General features: G+C 33.9%; 3 protein-coding genes across 5 annotated transcripts; 1 reads left to right on the forward strand and 2 right to left on the reverse strand.

Annotated features, from left to right (window-relative positions):
* Positions 1-2,590: 2,590 nt before the first annotated feature.
* On the reverse strand, positions 2,591-5,408 carry LOC121809995 (pre-mRNA cleavage factor Im 25 kDa subunit 2-like). The gene is made up of 7 exons (XM_042210867.1): positions 5,155-5,408; positions 4,949-4,994; positions 4,053-4,146; positions 3,786-3,859; positions 3,444-3,530; positions 3,246-3,356; positions 2,591-3,117 (listed from the first exon to the last, which is right to left on the reverse strand). Exons 1-7 carry the CDS (start codon positions 5,271-5,273, stop codon positions 3,046-3,048), a joined length of 603 nt encoding a protein of 200 aa, XP_042066801.1. The 5' UTR covers positions 5,274-5,408; the 3' UTR covers positions 2,591-3,045.
* A 5,771-nt stretch (positions 5,409-11,179) lies between these two features.
* On the reverse strand, positions 11,180-13,781 carry LOC121806541 (ADP-ribosylation factor-related protein 1-like). 3 transcript variants are annotated; one of them, XM_042206622.1, is made up of 7 exons: positions 13,704-13,781; positions 12,658-12,835; positions 12,371-12,511; positions 12,100-12,208; positions 11,914-11,975; positions 11,535-11,638; positions 11,180-11,436 (listed from the first exon to the last, which is right to left on the reverse strand). In XM_042206622.1, the coding sequence occupies exons 2-7, from the start codon at positions 12,748-12,750 to the stop codon at positions 11,337-11,339; spliced, it is 609 nt and encodes a 202-aa protein (XP_042062556.1). In that variant the 5' UTR covers positions 12,751-12,835; positions 13,704-13,781; the 3' UTR covers positions 11,180-11,336. The 3 variants fall into 3 exon arrangements, with proteins under 3 accessions (XP_042062556.1, XP_042062555.1, XP_042062557.1); XM_042206621.1 differs by lacking the exon at positions 13,704-13,781 and adding an exon at positions 13,618-13,656 and having other exon boundaries at positions 12,629-12,835; XM_042206623.1 differs by lacking the exon at positions 13,704-13,781 and adding an exon at positions 13,618-13,644.
* A 217-nt stretch (positions 13,782-13,998) lies between these two features.
* On the forward strand, positions 13,999-16,229 carry LOC121806906 (protein phosphatase inhibitor 2-like). Its single transcript, XM_042207082.1, has 4 exons — positions 13,999-14,078; positions 15,031-15,152; positions 15,404-15,580; positions 15,842-16,229. Coding segments are annotated over exons 1-4 (492 nt in total). The 5' UTR covers positions 13,999-14,076; the 3' UTR covers positions 16,033-16,229.
* Positions 16,230-17,441: the final 1,212 nt, after the last annotated feature.

The raw sequence follows: 17,441 nt of genomic DNA on the forward strand, positions 1-17,441 counted from the left end.
TTTGTGTTTATAATGGCATTTGAGTGCAATTTTGTTGAATAATGGGGTAAAATTCTATGTCCAAAAATGGAAAATTCTAAACGTAACTCTAAACTGGGACGAACTTTTTTGGCAAAATATCACTCTAAAACTGGGACGGAGGGAGTAACATTTAAAAGTACAATTGAGTTACTCTAAAGTAGATTCTGGATCTGCTGTAAAAAGCATATACATATGTCTCTTTGTATACTTTCTCAATTTCCTTTTGTCTCTAATTTTTCTGTACTATGTAATAAGAAGGGGTCCATAAGTCCATTTTTCAATTTAGATTATTTAATTCGAATTAATATTTTCGAAAAATTGCAAATTTTGAGGACCCCATGTTTAATTTAGTGTCAACATTCGCCACTATCAAGTTGTAAGTTGTAACGTTGTTTATTTTTAGCTTGACTTATGTATGGAAGCATTTAATATCCAAACTAAAGGCCATAAAACGCGGCGGAGCAACGGCAGCTACTCCTATTTTTCCTCATTTTACAAATACCCTTCTCACATGGGAATGTCTACTTCGACGTCACCTTCAACGGGGCAGTTGCACCATCTTCAGCGCGACCACCCCGTACACATAATTGGACATTTAGATAGTTTATTTTAAAATTGAATCATACAGTATACGTACTACTTTCTTCCCACAATAAGAGTTACTTTTGCCATTTTTATCCGTCACACGATAAAAGTCCACTTTTACTTAAATGGTAAGTATGCATCACATTCCACTAACGCATTTCACTCCTATTTCATTATATTATATAATAAAAGTGAGACCATACTCAATAAACTTTTTCAACCCACTTTTTTTTACATTTTTTAAAACACGTGTCGAGTCATATGTGGACTCCTATTATGAGACAGAGGAGGTAGCATTACATATTTATCTTTTTTATAATAATTTAGTAAAAAAATTATACTCTCACCGTCTTGCCATAAGTGAGTCACTTCTTTTCGGTACGAGATTTAAGAAATTATAATGTATTTAAATATAAGAGAGAAAAGTAAAGGAGTGAAAAGAATAAAGTAATTAAAAATAAAGTAAGGGAGGAATTTTTATTTTAAAGGAAAATGACTCACTTTTGATGAGACCATAAAAAAAAGCAAAGTGACACGCTTATAATGAGACGGGAGAAGTGCTGCTATATTTTACTCTCTCCGTCCCACAATAGGAGTCATTCTTATTGTGGGCACGGGTTTTAGAAATATAAAAAATAGTGGGTTGAAAAAGTTAGTGGAATATGAGACTGACTTTTTTATATTGGTTTTATAATAAAATGTGAGTGAATTAAGTTAGTGGAATGTGAGACATACTTAACATTTATGGTAAAAATGAAGTGTGACCCTTATTGTGGGACGGACCAAATGGAAAAATGTGACTCTTATTGTGTGTTAAAACTTTTAAATCTTGTCTCACATCGACTTTGTGATAATCATAGCTCATCTATATAAGCGTGAATAACTCTCTCCTTTATAAGGCCTTTTAAGGGGCGAGTGACTCATTTCTAATATGGTATCAGAGCGGGCCCAAGTCGATGATGGATTTTATCTCTCTATCTCTTTTCTTGCCTACCCACGTGATGGAAGACTGATGTGTCATTCCGGCCTACACGTAAGGGGGCGTGTTAAAACTCTTAAACCTTATCCCACATCAACTTAGTGATGATCCTAACTTATCTATATAAGTGTGGATAACCCTCCCCTTTATAAGACCTTTTAATGGGTGAGTGACTCATTTCTAATATTGTGGAACGGATGGAGTAGCTTATATATCTGCATATTTAGGAAAATGATTAACTTTTTAATCTATATATCTACAATAAAGCTAGAAATCGTGTGTGAATTTATCTTAAAAGTTTAAAATTATTTTTAAAATTTTGCATTCATCTTTATGGTTGGTTTGGGCTTTTATTTTCTTAAATAGTTTCGCTCCCCTTTCCGTAATATGCATACCATTCATTTAAACCAAACTAGATATTTTAATAATTAATTTAAGTCATTTTGAGTTTCCGATTCTAGCCTTTAGTTAAGATATAAAAATGACTATCTTAATAACAAGATCATACTCTACTGAAATTAAGAATAACTAATTAATACTCCAATAGTTCAGAAGCCAATAATGATGATAACTGTGGCTGATATTGAAACAACCTCTCATACTATAATTTGTTCAAATAATTGATTCTTTTTTTGAGGAAGTACAGCTATGATTCACATTTAATTGGACATTTGAACATCTACATAATACGGCCATTACAATTGGTGTAAACTGCTTTATATAGTACTCTATAAGATTAAAAATCCAAAATTGGTGTCGTATATTTAGCCAAAAAATCTTTTTAGTCCTATACACAAATATAAATATAAACACAAATATAAACATAAACATAAACATAAACATAAACATAAACATAAACATAAACATAAACATAAACATAAACTAGATGAAAATCCTTCCCCTAGAACCAGTTTAGAAGTAGTTCAATGTTAATGTGTGCTCCTAAATAATGAGTAAGAATCAACAGAGTATTAGCAATTAGTAAACTCTAATTGAGAACTAATGTTACAATAAACATGTACTAGGAAAGGTTACAAAATGAGGTATGTTAGGTTACAAAATCCGATGACTCAATGTCATATACAACCCTCAAATCTTACAAGTTACAATTTTTAATTTTCCTCCTAGGTTAGCCACACAATTACACATTACAACATGAGAAATAAGTAATAATACATGAAAAAAAAACAACAAACAGGGAAAGGACTTCATAAACAAGCAACAGGATAAATCTGCAAACAGAAGTATGGCTAAGTCAAGTGCCCGACTGAGAGAAGATCGGGAGTCTAAAAGGGTCAACATAGAAAGCAAGTTGAACGTTCTGAATTTTGTGGGAATGTATCTAGATATGAAATAGTGTTCGATTCTCCTCTTCCAAACCTGGAACTGGAGTTGCTAACCAATTCATGATCATTGATCACTTTATCTGTTGAATTGTGGAGCTTTAGAAGCCCCGTGCTCTACGGATGAATCATGTTGAACTGAAACCGGGATAGCTGCTGCGGGATGGTGGATATAACGGGTCCATATCTCTGCGTATGATCAACAATGAGGAATACAAATCAAGACATACTATCACAAAGTTGTAGGAAAGTAATTCTTTCACTGAGAAAAAAGAGGAAACAAGAAAGTGTAAATGAAGTTGCTAAACATTTCACACCTGAACATTGTCATATAGTTCAAACAACGGAACAGCCAGAAGTTTCAAATTCTTCGGCACAGCAAAATACTCTCGTTCAGACAAATGAACAAGGAAGAGCTTCTTGCACTCCTGCATCAGAAAATATCAGCAATCAGGAGTATAATTCCATGGCAAATGAATGATGGGTGTTCTACCATGTGTCATGTGTTGTTTTACCTTAGGCTTCGTTATATGCGGAGGGCAGTAAGGATACATGATTGTTTCAAAGTTCGGTCTCCACCAAATCGCCACGCACTCGCCAACCTGCATGAAATTTTGAATTTTCTCTTAAAATAAAGAGCTGATATGTGAATATAGCCATGAAGCAGGTAGTCATTGGCTTGTTTCTTATAGTAAAGACATGCTGAGTCAGGTTACTGAAGACAAATCTTACCATATATACTAAAAAGACATGCAGAATCAGGTTACCACAATGTTGCATGGATTTCAAACATCAGGTGCCTATGCATAAAAAGACTTTTAACTATGACCTTAAATTGACAAGTGTTCAATTTTTACCTGCCAATCTGGCTGTAGAGAAGGTGAATTAGCAGCAAGTTTGCTAGAGAGCTTCCGCTTCAAACCATCAATTTCTGTAGAGTTGAACCATGAAGAAAAAGGGGGACAAGAGTAAGACCCACATGAATTTAAACTATTACATTCTAATTATAAGTCTTCTATGGCACCTTATCATTATGTGTTAATTTGTTCATTGGAATTGACAGCAACAAAAGTTTATAGAAGATAACAAAATAAAACATAGTAGTACTCAAGTCAATACCATACCATTCTCTCCTGGCTTCAATCTACCACCTGGAAGCTTACAAAATGTATTTCCGATTTGCAAAAGAAGAATATGGGGATGATTATGCTCTTGGACCTGGAAGTTTAGACATTTATCAGACAAGTTAAAAGACTGACAACTTTGTGAAAATTAAGCTAAAATGTATATAGATTGGGTACAACACAACAGTCAATAACGTTGATTTTGTGACAGTTATTAAATCCTTCAAGCAGCGTAGAAATAAAAGAAATCTAGCATCTTAGATGAATGAAATCCAATTCTACTAACAGAATCCTCCAATAATGCAGTGTGAATGGAAATTTATTAAATATGTAGGTCTGGTCAACTTTCCTCACATCTTCTAGCATATACAATGACAAGATGATAGCCCACCTTGGGCTCACTTTTGATAGTTACCTAAGCAAATTGGCTAAGGCATTCATCAAGAGGGACTCGTGACGATAATCATAATGGCCAATCAATAGGAGTTTGACACTTTGGCTCCATGATGAAAATTCATTCAGGCATATGCTTAAAAATCGATGTAAATATGATATACTTAAAATCAAATGTAGTTGATGTCTTGAAGAAGAGTGAAATTATTCTAGTGCCAATTGAAGTAGATAAATCCATAAAGATCAAACTAATTTTACATTACCGACATGTTTCAATACTGACAGCAATTGTAAACATAATTGTAGATTTAAGAAACAAAAGTGATTGCTTGAACATACACAGTTATGTCAAAAGTTCATAAATCTGTAACCTTTTTTCTGGATTAAGAATGGAACAATATCCACTTTGCATTGGTTATAATTTTCTAACAATCTTGCTATCAAGCACATTAAATTTCATTAATTATGAACAAAATTGGTCAATGTAGGAGAAAAACGCATACCAACAAAATACCCTCGACGCTAGTCCTCATACCTTCCTTCATGTAGCTGCAAAACAACAATCAAACGAAAAATGAATTGAAATCATGCCGAATTTCTAGGTCACGCACTAAAACCCTAAATCGAATCACTGAAATCTGATCTAGGGTTTTACTGAAAGCGCAATCATGATAATAAATCAGAAAGCAAGAAGGAAAAAGAGACGAACTTGACTTTCATACGAGCAAGGCGATCGGCGACGGAGGTGTCTTTCTCCATCTTGGGCTCTTTGGTGCCGAAAGTGTAGCTAGAAAGAGGATACGTATTTACCACCGGCGAAGTCACCATTTCCCCCCGCTTTCTCTGATCACTTGATTATTTGTTTGCGGATTTGCGGCAATGGATTTCTTCTACTTTGAGCAGAATTTGCAGAGGGAATGCGGAAAATTTGAGGGCGTAAAAATGGCACTCCACTCGCAAATTTATTTTACCATATTTTAAGCTTGGTTGAATTGAATTGTTGTCAAAATTAAAAATCATAAATTTTGGTATATTATGAAATTTGTTTAAATTTTTATCTCATTTTATTATTTGAATTTATTCATAATCATCCCATAATCAAAACATTTGGTTTTAAAAAAATCAGCATTAAATTTTCCCAGTATAATTAGCTAATGCCTCTACTATCTCATTAAACTAATAGTGAACTACAAAAATGGTCTCTGGACTATGAGTTTATCTCGCTCATAGTCTCTGCACTTTAAAAATATCGTCAGATATCCATGGACTAAGGGTTTATCTCGAAATTAGTCCTTTTGCCATTTTTTATACGAAAATACCCTTTTGAGGGTTTGGGCATTGGTCTTTTTACACTTTTAACATTTTAAATATGATATTATTTCAGTGATGTATTAAATCTGATATTATTTCAAAATTATCATTATTGTTCCCTTTTTGTCATCCTTCACTGTATTTCTTTATTTCAACATCAGATTTAATTTTATAAAATTAAATTTTAAATTTAGATTTTTAAATATCAATAAATTTTTATTAATTATTAAAATTAGTGCATACAATATGTTTTTGGGTGGGCTTGTATTGGTTGTTTGTTTGTTTTTTAGTCTCTTTTGTTTGGGTTGAGCCATTGAATGTCTTGGGTGGTGTGTTTTGTTGTTTTTGGGTGGTATGTTTGAGAGTGTTGTTATGTTTATTTTTTTATTTTATTTTTTGATGTACTTCAGCTTGCATTTTTCTTTAATAAAAAAAAGTTAAACACATATGTTTCACTTGATTTGTAGCTTGCCTATTCGTATAGGCCCATATTGCTTTTACTTTCTGAGAAACATAGGAAATTTCAGAAAGGAGGAGAAGACCGCAACCTATTTCTTACAAATGCATTGTGAAAGATGACGAAGCATCGACGTCGACAACATGGCGCCTCCTTCTCATGCATGTTACGTCACCGCCTTGTCATCACTAGATATTTGATGAGTTAGTTAGAAAGTTAGTTAGAAGATATTTTGTTTCCTTTCCTAGCTCATTGTATAAATAGAGTAGTTCTCTTCTTTGTACGTTTGATGAATCATTCTATGAAATTGATTTCATTATTAGTTGGATCATATGAATTCTACTTTGATATTTTCTACTTGCATCACAGTGAACAATAGTTAATGATTCCGCATAATATTTTTGGAATTTAAGTTTAATCTTATTTCATTTAAGTTTAATCTTATTTCATCACAGTGAACAATAGTTAATGATTCCGACATTTGAATCTGTTTTTTTTTATTAGGATCGGTATTAGATGCATAGTTTAAATTAATTAAATCTGATTATAATACTTTTTGTAGAAGACTATACATCTCCACCGACTAAATGAATAAAATCTGATTAATTAATAGTATCATTTTTTATATAAAGAATTAAATCAATCCAAATATACATATGTAAAAGGAGAATTTTGAAGAAATAATAAAACTGCTACTTGTGGATACTTTTGAATGCATGTAGTATGAGATTATAAATTGAATATTCATTAAAGTAGAGACAAAAAAAATTAGATCTTTTAATTTATTGGAGAAAGTGAATAGACTTTAAATGAAGGAAATATACTTTAAATAAAGGAACGTGAAAGGATTTTGGAGTTATACCTATTGAAATTATAAATATAAATTGTATGTATATATTGGATTATTAATGGAAATTATAATCGACCAGTTTTTTAAATTTTTTTCATGTCTATACTTACTTATTTGCATGTTAAAATTTTTATATAAAATGTAGTAGTATGTTGAGGTGTTTTTAGTTTTGATTGATTCTAATACGTCTTTAATTGTTTTGGTATTAAATTAGTGATGTAATGACTAATTGGATTCGTATTTTATAGAAGACGTGAGTGGATTTACTGTATTGACAAAGAACTTTAACGATGTTCTATTAATTCTATGAGTAATTTAGTGGATAAAAAAGTTTCCAAAATTAATGAGTGATTCCTCATTTGTTCTATTCTATTATGACTTATTTTATCCCCCACAAGGTATAATTTAAACACTGAAACATTATAGTTTGTGATTAATTGTTTCGTACTTATATATTTTACATTTTGTTAAATTTTTCATATAAAGATATTGTTTCTAATTTCATTTAATAATTTATAATCTAAATCAATATTTTAAAAATATCTTAGTCCGTGAATAGCACGGGTGTAATACTAGTTAAACTAAAATCTAAAACAAGCCAAATCTGTTTGCATCTGAACCTTGAGAATTTCTTGGTATCACGAAATGAACAAATCCAGTAATTTCTTATTACATGCCATACGGTTTGATTGGCTCGTTCGAGAAACACAAAAAAGTTCAGAATGAACGAGGGGAAGACCCCAAAGTATTTCTTAAGAGTGCATTACAATGAACTAATAGTCCTTGTTGCCGAAATTTTTGCACCACATCTGGGAGGGAATCGGGCGGACAGGGGTATGCGGACGTTGCTGCAATAAATCAAGGCACAAGAAATTACTTCAAAATAACTATACATAAGCTGCTGCAGGTTAAAATCAGCCATCTAGAGCAGGATATTATAGACTTGAAATATATCAATCAAGTTAAATTGGGTGTTTGAAAATAAGGATATATCTATAACAGCGAAATAATCTAAAAGTTGGACTATGGTCAGTAGTATTGCAGAATGACAAACACGTTTGTCAGCTAGGGTAAAGAACGTGTTCACGGGGATAATACCGAACATTAAATAAGTTTCTGGAACTTTAAAACCTGAGCCAACATCAACAAAGATTATTTTCTACAAGCCTAACTATTTAGTGGTGTTTAGTGTGTTGAGAGAAGTAAACTTGTAGGCACTTCTAATCCTAATGCCATAGTCAACACAATTTGTGAAAGTTAAAGCTCTCTTAAAATATTTTAAAATCAAACAAATAAGTTTCATACTATAAAACTATTCAATACTGTGAAGATCCACAAGGTCAATTCTCCACAAATTTGAAGAGTGTGCCAATGTGAACTCATGATGGTAACCACAAGTTAAAGCAAACAGAAAGTGGCCATGAGATGCTACTTTGTTGGAAGCCTTCCAATTCCACAAAGATGTTGTTTTCAAAAGAAAACACTAAGTTCAACTATACTCAGAAAACGGTTCCATCTAGATAATTGCCAACCAAATCTGGGATGGTAATTATTACGGAATTCAGTCTGAGTTGAGATTCCATTCTTGACCCTACATCCTACATCCTTGTAAGAATATATACAAGACAACACACAACACGCAAACAAAAGGTAAGCGTCTTACTGCAATCCAAAATCCTCTTGCACATAAAAGCTTAAAGATTAGCAAGATGAGTATCATCAGTTCACCACTTAGTCACGAACATACTACTTCATTGTAGCACTACGAGACAGATTGTATGAGGATTTCAAAAGATGCATAGCCTAATCAAATAGGATACACAAGTCAATAAGGAGAGTTTAGCACATAACCACAATTTATGATGATCCATTGTCTGTATATGGTATTTATAATGGCATTCAGTCTAGTCGAGATTTCAATCTTCACCCTAGATCCTAGAATCCTACATCCTTGTAAAAATACATACTCCAAGATAACACACAACATGCAAACAAAAAGAAAAACATCTTACTAAAATCCAAAATCCTCTTGCACTTAAAAGCTTAACGATTAGCAAGATGAGTATTATCACTAAGTCATTAACAGACCACTATATCGTAGGACTACGAGACACATTTTCTAACATATTGCATGGTGATTTTTAAAGATGTATAGCTTAATCAAATAGGATACACAAGTCAATAAGGAGAGTTTAGCATACGACCAAACTTTATGAACATTTTCGTTTGATGTTGTCAGCGATTCAATCCCCAGTTAGCTGAACAACATCAAAAAGTGGATAATTGAACTAGCCAAAGCTCACAACAGATAATCCCCAAATCACAAATCCCTAAATACTAGCGATCAAAACTCAGCATCACCTGACTACACAGCTATACCCGTATATTTGGGATCCAAATACCGTGACAAAGTAAAAGAAATCCCAGTCAATATGTTCGATTTGATAAAGACCCCAACAGTCAACAAATTAAGCAAGCGAAATCAAAGTCCAAATATAAAGTCGTCTGGAATTGAAGGTGTGTACCTCCAGCTGGGCGGATTTCATGGCGATGGGGATACAGATGAGGACGATGCCGGCCATGGCGAAGGCGGTGTTGCGCTTCCAGTGCTTGGGGCGGCAATTGGCCCCGCCGGTCATGCTCCACACTTTCCCCCTGAAATCTCCGCCGTGTGCCACATCTGCGTGGTCTCCGCCGGCGGCCATTTCGCCGTAAAACAAGCTTTCTTGGTGATTGGAGAGTGAAATTTCAGAGGTTTCTTGTTTCTGCGTTTCCACCTGGAATCTGGGATTTTGCTAAAGACTATATATATGGGCTTATACAAAACATAACCCATTATGACACATCTTTTGTTCATTCAATTAATTACAAAATTTCTCTCAAATTGGGTCATTTATTTTTAGTACTTACAGTAGTACTAGTACTTATAAAAAGAACATTAAATTAATTATACTAAAAAGAGAATAAAGAAAATAAATAAAAATAAAATTGATAGAAAAATAAAGAAAGTGAAATTAAAAAAAATAAAAATTTTGCTAGAAAAATATTCACTTAGTATTCAAGATTTTGACTTAAAGTAGTGGTTTGTCATTTGCATAGAGATGCAATTACCTAGTTACTTGATTCATAAGTGTTTCTTACATCCACAAACTGTGTTAGTTTTAAATTTTATCTAATTTTTTAAAAAGAAAATACGGAATACAACTCAATTAACTTTGAACAAATAATACATTTAAATAAACATAGCCATAAAAAACGACTCTCTATTTTTCCTATCATCCTATTGAGTGATGATTGAAAAAAAAGCATCAGACCAACAAAACTAAGTTTCATGGTCATTAAACTCTTAAATAAGGAGTGCTCTCTATGTCCGTCCATCATTTAAAGATTTATTTTTCCATTTTATATTTTCTATGATTTATAAAAGCCTTTATTTTCCACTTTTAGTATGCGAATCATAAATTTCATTAATTTTTGTACATTCACGACACGCGTGGAAGCTGCTGAGGGTCATGCTGCTAAACTGGCCGAAGATGGTCCATCAGAAACACTTCTCCTAAGGAAACTGAGGAAACCACAACTGCTGCTGCGGATGTTCATGTTGAGAAAAAGGAGTGAAATGTTATCAATATGTTAGTGCAATTTGGTTTAACCTTATATACATCATTTATATCTAATGAACATTGCTACTAGTCTTTTTTTTTTGGGTTTAATTATTACGTGGAGCTTATAAAGTTTAGTTTTGCATGCTAATTCTTTTAATTATTTTGGTGGAAATCTTTGGATATTTATTACTTCCATACAAATTTCCATTGCCCAAGTTAAGAGGATATGCAATAGGTAGAAATGCTACAAGCCTATAAGACAAAAAAAAAATCAAGGTATTCTCTACCTTTCCACCTGAGTCGGAGTTCGTTTCGGGTACACTTATCGTTTTGTTTAAAGGTGGTCCGAACAGTACGATGTGGGTTACTTCAGCACTGTAATGCTCGGACAACTGAATTATCAGACATTAAATTACACGGTCCAGAATAATTATATGAAAATTCTCAGTGTTCTTGAATGTAGTATCACAATTTTCTACATCATAATATAACTTGAGATGAAACGCAGGTATAAATCAAGCAATGTGAGCCAATTTGCCAAGAGAAAGCTATAGAATTGGTGTTGGTCCAATGCCATACCATACATACGACAAAACTGAACCCTGATTTGCGTACAAAACTAAGTAATAATATGAATCTATAATAAGGTCGCTATACCATTATAAATTCTAGACAACACTGGATCCAGCACGACCGCGCAACATATCTGTTCTCTCGCTTCTCTCCATAGCATCTACTAGCCAGTTTACACTTTCTTTGATCCCAAGCCTGCAGTCAAACCCAGACATTGTCATGTCCATACCAGAACATATTCCACTTTCGGTTGCTCGCCTACCAAATAAGTATGAACAAAAGAACATGTTTACCCATCAGTTGCCGAAACTGCTTGAAATGCATAAACTCTTTCGTTCAATTTTTTTAGGTCCAGATACTGAGAAAGTTCATCAGCAGGTACAGCACCTTCGCAATCCTGCAGCGAAAAATGTAGTAAAGTTAGTAGTTACTAGTGCTATTTCTCTGTAACATTTTTATTTACTCGATCAGATCATAAAGGACTGTATTGAGAGAGGGCCCTTTCAATATTTGTTTTCGTGATGTAGATAGTCTTGTAAGGTTATTAGTTACCATTATGCACAACACAACAAGAATACCTGATGATATCTAGAAGTATAAGAGAACTATCGAAAATATTAACATGTTTGACACATTTTTCCCTGTCTAGCTAGGACTGGAAAAATCTTTTACCTGCTTATTTGCTAATATCAGAAGTGGAGCTCCTTGCAAATCCTCATGCCGAAGAACCTTTTCTGCAAATCAAATTGACGTTAAAATACCTTCATATTACAATGTTAAACATAATGAAGAAGCACATGGAACAAAAACAAGAATCACTAGAATGCGGTTTTAAATATTCTTCCCTATAAACATTACCAAGGGCAGATTTTGAATCTTCAAAACGGGATTGGCACGAAGCATCGATAACATAAACTACAGCATGTGCCTCTTCATAATATTTTTCCCAAATGGAGCGAAGACCAGGCTGATGAAACATCACAAGTATCTAATCAGTCAGAATTTTCTCACAGAGAATGAGGAAACTTTGACGCAACAATTTGAATGATGCCGCCAGTGGCAAAAGGGAACTAACGTAGTTGTATTATTGAATATTGATTACTGCTGAAAGCTAGAGTACAATTCAAACCTGACCTCCCAGGTCCCAGAATACGAGTTTTGTGTTTGACGCTTCGACACGACCAATATTAAGTCCAACGGTGGGAACAATCCGATCAGGCGGAAGGCCTTCCAAGTTTGAATACTGTGACTTCACTTTCTCCAGAAATGTCTAAGAAACAGAAGTCTGAATCAGCTCAAACAATGATCTGGATACAAATATACACTCGAAAATCCACCAACAATTATGGATCTGAGTGGTAGATGTCATGAGGAAGAAGGAAAATACAGCAAGACAAGAGCAGTTTAGCAATTTACTGTTTTGCCAGCTTTGCCAATTCCAAGAATGAGGACATGAAACTCCATCTTGGTGAACATGTACTTCCAGAGTCCATAAAATAATGAAAACATAACTCAACGATTTCGGTTCTCCAATTATATCTTCTATGATGTCTATGGAATTAACTATGAATTCAATATCTTGCAACTGCACACACTGCACAAAAAACAAGAAAGGCCCATTTTAGTAAACACACTGATGTAGAACATGTGGGCTAAAACTTAGATTATAGTATGATCCAAAAACAAAAACAAAAACAAAAAACAAATTACTACTATAATGCTTCACTGAATGAATCAGATAGTCTGATTTCTACATTGCCATCACTACAATTTGAATAGCAAGGATAAATCTTAGCTGAAAAGTGTACACCACAAAATGCATCACCTTTGATCTCCTAAAATTCTTCGATAAAAAATGCATAAGCAGATGCTGAGATTATTGATTGCCTATTAAGGAAACCTAGAGACTAGGAAACACTTCGAGAATGAGACGAGCTTTCATAACCCCAACAAAACAAAAATAAATTATTCTTATGGATGACTATAATGCTTCACCAAATAAATAAAAATCAGATAGCCTGATATCTACATTTCCATGACTACCGTCTGAATTTCTAGGATAAATCTTAGCTGAAAAGTGCACACCACAAACATGTACATTGTCACCTAAAATTCTTTCATCAAAATGCAAACGCAAATGTTGGGATTATTGATTCCTATTTTTCAAAAACACTTCGAGCATGAGACGAGCTTCCATAACCCAATCTTTGATTTCATAAACCATCAAATTTAGTTCAGTGACCACTAACTTCATACAGTAAATAAATCTAAAAAAGCAGCATATTGATAGATTAGATCTCAATTCAAATAAACCTAAAACACATGAACGAATGAATCATTCGGATCAAGCAATTTTTGTAAGGCGGCAGAGCGTACCATAAATCAAAACACAAAATTCCTTACAATCCAAAAAAACGAAAAAGCAAAAGGGCAGAGAGAGCGTTAGGAATAGGAATTCATACCTTCGTTAGTCAATTGTTGAAGAATGAAATGAATTGAAATGCAGTCAGAGCTCTAGCTCACAAATATGTCGGTTAATTAGGTTTCTTAATTTTTGAACAAAATTATTATTATTATTATTATTATTATTATTATTATTATTATTATTATTATTATTATTATTATTATTATTATTATTATTATTATTATTATTATTATTATTATTATTATTATTATTATTATTATTATTATTAGAGGATAATCAGGTAAGGGGTATATTTGTCATTTCTCAGGCATCAAATAAATTCCCGATTCCTGATCCTGAAGTAATTGAACGGCAAAACGAAGAACAGAGACGCAGCGAAGAATCGAAGGAAATCCATCGCGTAAAATCGAATGTATGAAAATCATATTCTCTTTCTCAATTGATACCTGTTTCAACATCTGCAGTTTTATCCTTGTCAAATGATTGGTTTAGACCTCGTCGTTCCGTTTCAGCTGTGAAATTCGTCGTTTTTAGGCTTGGAGATCATGAATGATTTTCTAATATATTTATTTCTTCATTTGTTCCGTTTGTAACAGTTTATTTAATAATTTATCATGAGAATGCGAAAGTAGACGTTGATTATTTTTGTGCTGTTTTAAGATTTCGTTTGGGGAAATTTTAATTACATGCCGTCTGTTTTATTGGCTGAACACGATCTCGTAGAATGTTGATGGTATGCATAGATTGTTGATTTCTGCTTAAGCTTTATCTCTGTGTGACTGTGTGAATCCGTACTATGATCATATCAGAAGGTGTTTCTTGAGCAGCATATTTTAGTTTCTTTGAAATTAAGATTGAATTTGTGCTTGTGTTTCGGTTATCCTAGTTTTCTGTCTGCTGCGGAGTGTGACTATTAGATTATTTATCGCCGTTGTGTTAAGTGAGGCCCGGGTTCCACTTTGCCATATTATCATATCTCATTTGTTGCTAAATGGAGTATTTGCTTGTCATAATAATTATTTTCATGATACTATATTGTTTTGCATTCGGTGCTTAAATTTTGTCGTTATGAAGCACAATGGCCTTTCTTTTGAGGTAAACCTGTCCTGAAGCATGGAGTTGTTTTTCATTCCCTTCAAGTTATACGGAAGGAGTGAAATTAGATAATCCAGATTGTAATATAGTGACATTGATTGTTCCGGTGATTTGTTATTTGGACTTGACAAAGCTTTGAAGATATAAGATATAGTATAACATGAATGTGCAGTACCTCTTTTAGCTACATGAATGTCGGGTTATTGAATGTTAAAAAATGTTTGGTTATCATCCATTTGTGCTAATGGGTCATCTGTTTCTGGTGCTAGGTCACGAGTGAAATGGAATGAAGATAATATAGCAGAAATCGAGGCAAATAAACCTGTCAGGCAGAAAATAACTGAACCAAAGACACCGTACCATCCCATGATTGACGATGAAGAATATGTTGGTATGTGTATACAATCTCACTTATTGTAATTATTGAAGTATATAGGTCCCAAGAATAAATTGGATATGCATGGATAATTTTTTAGTTGCAAATATGAAAATTCAAGGTAGTACGAGCAACATAGCATGGCTAGTTTACACATTTTGTTCATTGGCTAAATTGGAATGTGAATAACTAAAGATGTTGAGCACGTAGCTCTAGTAGTTTGTTTATGGACTATGCTGGCTTATAACTGGCTCCTACTGCTGTAGATCCATCATCTCCTTCGAGAGGAGGAGGCTTCGGGGATTATTTTGAAGATGCACTGAATATACTAGCGACATCTTCTTCATTGAATGATGTAGGCTCCTCTACTAAATCTGGCTCACATCAATCGGGCTGGACATCATCTGATGATGACACAGAAGCAATGGATCAAGGTGAAGAAGGTATGTCTTTTTTGCATTTGCTTCGTAGCTCAACTGTCCACTTGTCTTTACTTGATAGGATAGCACGTATCGTCACTTAATCGTGGGTTCTTTTCATCATATAAGTGTTTATGTATTCGAACATTTAGTTGGAACTTGGAAAGAGTATAGTTCTTGCTCCCTAAACAAGTTCTTTGTCAGTTTCGATTCCTTCTTTTAGCAGCCTTGTTGTGTCATTGTATTATTGCACCGGGTAACTAATTCAAACCAATTCAAAATCAGATTCTGATTCCGAGAGGCGCAGGAGCTTCAAGGAGCAAAGGAAAGATCATTATGACGAGTTTCTCAAAATCAAAGAGTTGCGTCGAAATGGATCCCAACTGGAAGATGCTTCTGACGATGAACCCTCAATAACTGCTGGTGTCAAAGACATCGATATTGAGGAACCATCGCGACCGGCAAATGGATCTTAATATCCGCTCTTTAGATCCTTGCTGGTGTCTTAAAAACTGATGAATTCTGTTTTGCAATTTGTAACATGGCCACCTCATTCAGCTTTGGTTTTGTAAGCAAAAAATTGATCTTTACTGGAATGATACGTTGGTTGATATTCAAGAACTTGTCCTTTGTAATTTTAATCTGTTCGTTAAGCTTATTTGAAATCTAAAAACTTATGCATCTATGTCAAAATATAATTTTCTTGCTATGTTCGGTTTGTCTAACAAGATATAGTGTGATAAGTTAATACTAATGAGTTTTGTCTACGATTAATGTTCGGTTTGTCTAACAAGGTATAGTGTGATAAATTAATACTAATGAGTTTTGTCTATGATTAAATTAGTGACATCTTAGTTCAATTTGTTAGATAAGATATAGTGAGATACGATATGCCTAACATGTGTTTTGTCTACAAATAAATTAGTCAAAAAGATCAATGAGTCTATGGAGCGAAGGTTAGATACATTGTCATAAATTGAACTTTTGAGAAAAAAAATGCAACCAAACAAGAAATTTACTATTATGATGACATTCGATTCGTTAGGCAATATAATAGTGAGACATAATATAATAAGCAAAAATGAGATTTGTCTATGATTGAATTAGTACTGATATCATTGGTCATCTACTTCAGCTAGATAAGATAGGTGAGGCTGTTTCACGATCTTTTGCTGCTTAATCTAAGCATTTGTTCTCCTAGAGCTTTGGCTCTCCTATTGTACCTAAAAAAATTAGTACTAACATCTATGGAGAGGGGGTAATGTAAAATCTTATACTCCCTCCGTCCCTCGGTACTTGGAGCATTTTTTTGGGCATGTAATTTAAGAAATTGATATGTTAAAGGTTAAAGTGGAGAGAATAAAGTGTGACATGGAAGGCATTAGACAAAGTAAGAGAGAGGAAGAGGGATACATAAATTTCTGGCTAAAAACGGAAATAACTCAACTATCTTGAGACACCTTTTGGGCTTGGTTATCCAAGCCCCCTAGCTCAAGTGGTTGAGAAGGGTGTCAAGGATATGGCACCATCCTAGAGGTCTTGAGTTCGACTCCTGGATGGCGCGGCTTTGGGATTAAGCTTTCGAGCCTGGACGCGTCTGAGGGTGGCGGGTAGTCTACCGGGGCTGAACTTGTCGGAGGGAGTGCAGTCTACGAGCCAACATTGGCTAGTTCACGCCCGAACCCGTCGGAGGGAAGCTAAAGTATTCGAGCCACGAGGGGTTGTGGCGGGCTAGTTCGTTTGTCGAATGTATCTCGAACTCCTATGTATGAAAAAAAAAACAAAAAACTTTTGGACTTGGTTGATGTATGTTCCTTTCATATTTTTTGATATAGACAGGTTGAGGTCTGCCTTAACCCCCACCATGAGGGTGTTTGAGGAAAAA

This window comes from Salvia splendens, chromosome 6 (genome assembly GCF_004379255.2).
Source record: "Salvia splendens isolate huo1 chromosome 6, SspV2, whole genome shotgun sequence".
NCBI classification, from domain to species: Eukaryota; Viridiplantae; Streptophyta; class Magnoliopsida; order Lamiales; family Lamiaceae; genus Salvia; species Salvia splendens.

Excerpts from the sequence above, each read along its gene's own strand:
- LOC121806541 (XM_042206621.1), bottom strand. Across the intron at positions 12,209-12,370 it reads TCTGGGACCTGGGAGGTCAG|CCTGGTCTTCGCTCCATTTG; the intron begins GTTTGAATTGTA and ends ATGTTTCATCAG. Across the intron at positions 11,639-11,913 it reads TGATATTAGCAAATAAGCAG|GATTGCGAAGGTGCTGTACC; the intron begins GTAAAAGATTTT and ends TTTTCGCTGCAG.
- LOC121809995 (XM_042210867.1), bottom strand. The coding sequence starts at position 5,273 with ATGGTGACTTCGCCGGTGGTAAATACGTATCCTCTTTCTAGCTACACT. Across the intron at positions 4,147-4,948 it reads GCGTCGAGGGTATTTTGTTG|GTCCAAGAGCATAATCATCC; the intron begins GTATGCGTTTTT and ends CTAAACTTCCAG. Across the intron at positions 3,531-3,785 it reads CTCTACAGCCAGATTGGCAG|GTTGGCGAGTGCGTGGCGAT; the intron begins GTAAAAATTGAA and ends AATTTCATGCAG.
- LOC121806906 (XM_042207082.1), top strand. Across the intron at positions 15,153-15,403 it reads TGACGATGAAGAATATGTTG|ATCCATCATCTCCTTCGAGA; the intron begins GTATGTGTATAC and ends CTACTGCTGTAG. Across the intron at positions 15,581-15,841 it reads AATGGATCAAGGTGAAGAAG|ATTCTGATTCCGAGAGGCGC; the intron begins GTATGTCTTTTT and ends ATTCAAAATCAG.